The sequence below is a fragment of the Otolemur garnettii genome, unplaced genomic scaffold, assembly GCF_000181295.1.
Source record: "Otolemur garnettii isolate 467f Iridium unplaced genomic scaffold, OtoGar3 scaffold00077, whole genome shotgun sequence".
NCBI classification, from domain to species: domain Eukaryota; kingdom Metazoa; phylum Chordata; class Mammalia; order Primates; family Galagidae; genus Otolemur; species Otolemur garnettii.
The window spans coordinates 1475330-1479863 of record NW_003852472.1 but is presented as its reverse complement, the minus strand read 5'-3'; the positions used below and the strand labels follow the sequence as shown (position 1 = coordinate 1479863).

The window sequence follows — 4534 nt, the reverse complement described above, 5'->3', positions numbered from 1 at the left end:
AAAAAAAAAAAAAAAAACGACCAGGCCTGAGCAAAAGTGAGATCCTATCTCTACCAAAAATAGAAAAACTAAGGAAAGAGGATCTCTTGAGCCTAAGAGTTAGAGATTGCTGTGAGCTATGATGTCACAGCACTCTACCCAGGGCAACAGCTTGAGACTCTGCCTCAAAATAAATAAAATCTAGGGCTAACAGGAGCTCAGGGAAGAAGGAAGTGGAAGGGTCATGAGTGTGAAGGCAGGAGAGAGGGAACGTCAGGACAGTGCCCTTCCTCAGAGTTGGGAGGTGGGCAGCCCAGATGCCACAGGTGGTCAGATAGGGGGAGGAGCTTCAGACTCCAAGCAAGTTGGTGAGAATTGTGCCAGCTGTAGTTCCCCTTTCCCTCTGTATGGTTAGAATCATAAACAAAACCAGCTTTGAGATCATAATCTCCAAACAGGGAAATTGAGGCCTAGAGAAAGGAAGAGCCTTGCCCAAAAATCACAAAATACGTTTTTTGGTTTTTTTTTTTTTGAGACAGAGTCTCACTTTGTCTTCCCCCATATAGTGCCCTGGCATCATAGCTCACAGCAACCTCAAGCTCTTGGGCTTCAGTAATTATCTTGCCTCAGCCTCCCAAGTAGCTGGGACTACAGGCACCCACCACAACGCCCGGCCATTTTTTTTAGAGACAAGGTCTCACCCTAGCTCAGGCTTGAGTTAGGCAATCTGCCCACCTCAGCCTCCTAAAGTGCTGAGATTACAGACGTGAGCCACCGCACCTGGCCTTAAAAATCACAAAATAAGCTAATGGCAAAACCTAGACTAGATTCAAGTTTGCTGTGCGGGAGATTCTCGGCCAGGGCTTCTTAAGGAAAAACAGACGTAATGGGAGATGTGATAGTAACCCTCCTCTAACTGCACCCCACTCCCTCGCCTTTTCTTTAGACAGAGTCTTACTCTGTTGCACTGGGTCTAATGCCACAGCATCATAGCTCTCAAAAAACCTCAAACTCTCTTGGGCTGGAGCAATGCTCTTGCTTCAGCCTCTCCAATAGCTGGGACTATAGGCATGTGCCACTGTGCCCCGCTAGTTTTTCTATTTTTAGTAGAGATGGGTCTCACTCTTAGTCAAGCTGGTCTGAAACTCCTGAGCTCAAGCAATCCACCTGCCTCAGCCTTCCAGAGTGGTAGGATTAGCCCGGCCTCTCTGACCCCTCTTATCACTGGGCCTTGAGAGTTTGAATCTGGGACAGCCCCACTGCTAGGGGAGAGGGAACATGGCCTAGTCCCACCAACTCTCTCTTCCCTCTCTTCAATTCCAGGTAAATAATAGTAACAATTACCAATAATTATGACATACCAGGCCTTGGGCTGAAGTCTTCACCTGCATTAAGTCATCAAATCCTCAGGCCAACAATTACATCACCAGTCAGTCAACAATGGGGATAGGTTCTAAGGAATGCATTGTTCAGTGACTTCTTCCTAGGGCCTAAAGTGTACTTACAGAGACCTAGAGGGATGATAAAGCCCACTACACACCTAGGCTATTATATGGTCCAGCCTATTGCTTCCAAACTACGAACCCACACACCATGTTACTGTTCTGAATCCTGGAGGCAACTGCAACACAATAGTACTTGTGTTTATAAACATAAGAAAGTACAGTAAAAATACATTATTATAATCTCAGGAGACCACCATCGTCTATGCAGTCCCTATTGATGGAAACATCTTTATTCGGTACGCGACTATTATCATCATCTCCACTTTTTAAATGGGGAGACTGTGGCACGAGGACTCTAACTTACACAAGTTCATCTGCTAAGTGGCAGAACCAGGTTGTGAAATCAAGGCAGTCTGGCTCTGGAACCCCCCACTCCTAAAGAACACACTAGACTGCTTTATGTCATATTCCACCTCAGAGCCCCGTGGGTTAAATCCTGGCTAAGTTGTGTGGCCCTGGAGAAGTAACCCGACCGCACTCAAAAAACCAGCCTGGCCACAGGCCATAGCCTGTAACACTTCAACTCCTTGGCCTGCGAATGGACTGCCCAGCAGTGGCACTGCTCCAACGTCGATGCTCCAGTCATTTGTTTTCTTTAACAAGAGAAGGTTCCAGATGTAGGCCGAACCTTCCTCGCCCCGCCCCCGACCCCTGTACGCAAGTGGAGGAATGCAAGGGGAGGGGCGGCTCCCAACTGGTCATTGCCATTAATAGTGCCCCGAAACGCCGCCTGCTAAAAATACCCGGCTGGAGGCCCATATAAGCGCAGCCTGCCCGGCATCGGACACTTCCAGCTCCAGCCAGACGCCCCGAACACAGCCAGCATGACCGAGCGCCGTGTGCCCTTCTCGCTCCTGCGGAACCCCAGCTGGGAACCTTTCCGCGACTGGTACTTGCCACACAGCCGCCTCTTCGACCAGGCCTTCGGGATGCCCCGGCTGGCAGAGGAGTGGTTCGGCACCAGCGGCTGGCCGGGCTACGTGCGTCCGCTGCCCCCTGCCGCGCTCGAGGGCCCAGCGGCGCCCGCTTACAGCCGCGCGCTCAGCCGGCAGCTCAGCAGCGGCGTCTCGGAGATCCGGCAGACGGCCGACCGCTGGCGCGTGTCCCTGGACGTCAACCATTTCGCCCCCGAGGAGCTGACTATCAAGACCAAGGACGGTGTGGTGGAGATTACCGGTGAGCACCCCCCGTCCCGTCCCTGCAGAGGACAAAGCTGGCGCGCGAACCAGGCTGGGGCGGGCCCGGGGCCCTCAGGAGTTTAAAACTAGCGGGGACCGAGAGCAACAACCCTGTGCCCCGGCCACCGTCCCCTGCTCAGAAAAAGGAGTGCGGGTCGTCCTTCAGGGTCCCTTCGACTCTTAACTGCACCCTATGAAGGGAAGAAACGCGCCCTTCAGCAGCCCTGCCCCTCAAATCAGCGGGTCCCCTGGCCCTGGTCCTGGCCCAGACAGCCGAGGAAGGGGCGTCTGACCGGTTCCACGTGCGCCTGCGCGCCTGCCGCGTTCCCACCCCCCAAAAAACTCTGAATGGAACTTTCCAGATGTTTCTGAGGGCCAGGACACCGCCCCCCACGCAGCCACCTCTCTGTTATGTGTCTGCCTTGATGGTTGCCCCCACCACCTCCCTTTGACCCTGCTCTTTCCTCCCACCTCCCACCAGGCAAGCACGAAGAGAGACAGGATGAGCACGGCTACATCTCCCGGTGCTTCACCCGGAAATACACGTGAGTCCTGGCTCCAGGTGTGGGGGGTTAGGGTCCGAGGAGGGAGGCACAGTGACCCACCAGATGAGTAACTCTTGCCCTCCCTCTATACATGTCCAGGCTGCCCCCCGGTGTGGACCCCACCCTCGTCTCCTCCTCTCTGTCACCTGAGGGTACACTCACCGTGGAGGCTCCCCTGCCCAAACCAGCCATACAGTCGTCGGAGATCACCATACCTGTCACCTATGAGGCCCGTGCGCAGCTTGGGGGCACAGAAACCGGGCAATCTGGAGCCAAATAAAGGCCTCAGTCCTGCCGCCCATCCCTGCAGCCATCACTGGCCACCCCCCTCTGCTTACATTTGTGTTCTTTTGATACATTTACCTTCCTTTTTTCTCAAATAAAGTTCAAAGCTACTGCCTCAGACCCTGGTGTTTGTGGAGACTCTTGCCACAGCCTTGGGTGCCTGGTATTTACTGGCTTCTCCACTGAAGGCCTGCTGCGTGCCTGCCCCAGCAGTATGGTGGCATAGGTGGCCAGGAACATATCCTCCAGCCTCACATCCATTAGGGGAGATGTGGCACTTGGCAATAAAAACCACAAGGGATGGATATAGGAGTGGAAGAAACCAGGCGAAGTGCCTCTCCTAGGCATGGGCTCTTGGGGATACCTAGGCTGGGGCCAGGTGAAGTGGGACAGAGGTAATTGTACCTCTAGGAGCTGATGAGATGACCACTTTGTCAAAGGCTTGGTGCCAGCCTTAGCACACTCAAGGAGCACCATAGTGCACCTGGCAGGCTCAGGATCGCTGTGTACAGCCACACCCCCTGCGGCCAGGGCGTTCTTTTTGGCAGCCACAAGAGAACTAGCAAGCAGAGCAAGGGCGAGAACAGCCTAGACAGAATCACAGGGTGGGGAGATTGAAGCACCCTGACCCACCAACGGGCTCAGACTTGAGCTTCCAGCTGGGCCAGCACCATTCTTGTTGCATGTGTCTATTTTTCTGTTGGCTTCTCTCCAGACCTCAGAGCCCTCTCCCTGCCCCTAGTCTGCCCTCAGCTTACCCACCATCCTTCATCCAGGCTCAAGGATAGTTCTGAGGGAAGCAGAAAGCAGATGGGGACTTTGGAGCTCAGTCTCAAGGTCTCTAAGAATTTGGGGGACCTAATATATCATCTCCACCTACATCCAGAGCCTGAGCCTATGGCAAGAGATACCCACATTATTTTCTAAGCCCACACCCTTACTTTCCCAGGGTGCCTGGGAGGAGTGGCACCCATCAAGGAGCCGGCCTGGAGCACATGCCCTCACACTGCCAGAGCTGGATGCCAGAGCAGGTGCAAGCCCT

General features: G+C 53.9%; 1 protein-coding gene across 1 annotated transcript; it reads left to right on the top strand.

The window, feature by feature from the left end:
- Window positions 1-2190: 2190 nt before the first annotated feature.
- HSPB1 (heat shock protein family B (small) member 1) lies at window positions 2191-3612 on the top strand. Its single transcript, XM_003794184.3, has 3 exons — window positions 2191-2660; window positions 3144-3207; window positions 3307-3612. Exons 1-3 carry the CDS (start codon window positions 2309-2311, stop codon window positions 3485-3487), a joined length of 597 nt encoding a protein of 198 aa, XP_003794232.1. The 5' UTR covers window positions 2191-2308; the 3' UTR covers window positions 3488-3612.
- Window positions 3613-4534: the final 922 nt, after the last annotated feature.

Bases quoted from the DNA above. Each gene is read 5' to 3' on its own strand.
- HSPB1 (XM_003794184.3), top strand. From the start codon at position 2,309: ATGACCGAGCGCCGTGTGCCCTTCTCGCTCCTGCGGAACCCCAGCTGG. The intron at 2,661-3,143 runs GTGAGCACCCCC...ACCTCCCACCAG, and splicing joins CGGTGTGGTGGAGATTACCG to GCAAGCACGAAGAGAGACAG. The intron at 3,208-3,306 runs GTGAGTCCTGGC...ATACATGTCCAG, and splicing joins TGCTTCACCCGGAAATACAC to GCTGCCCCCCGGTGTGGACC.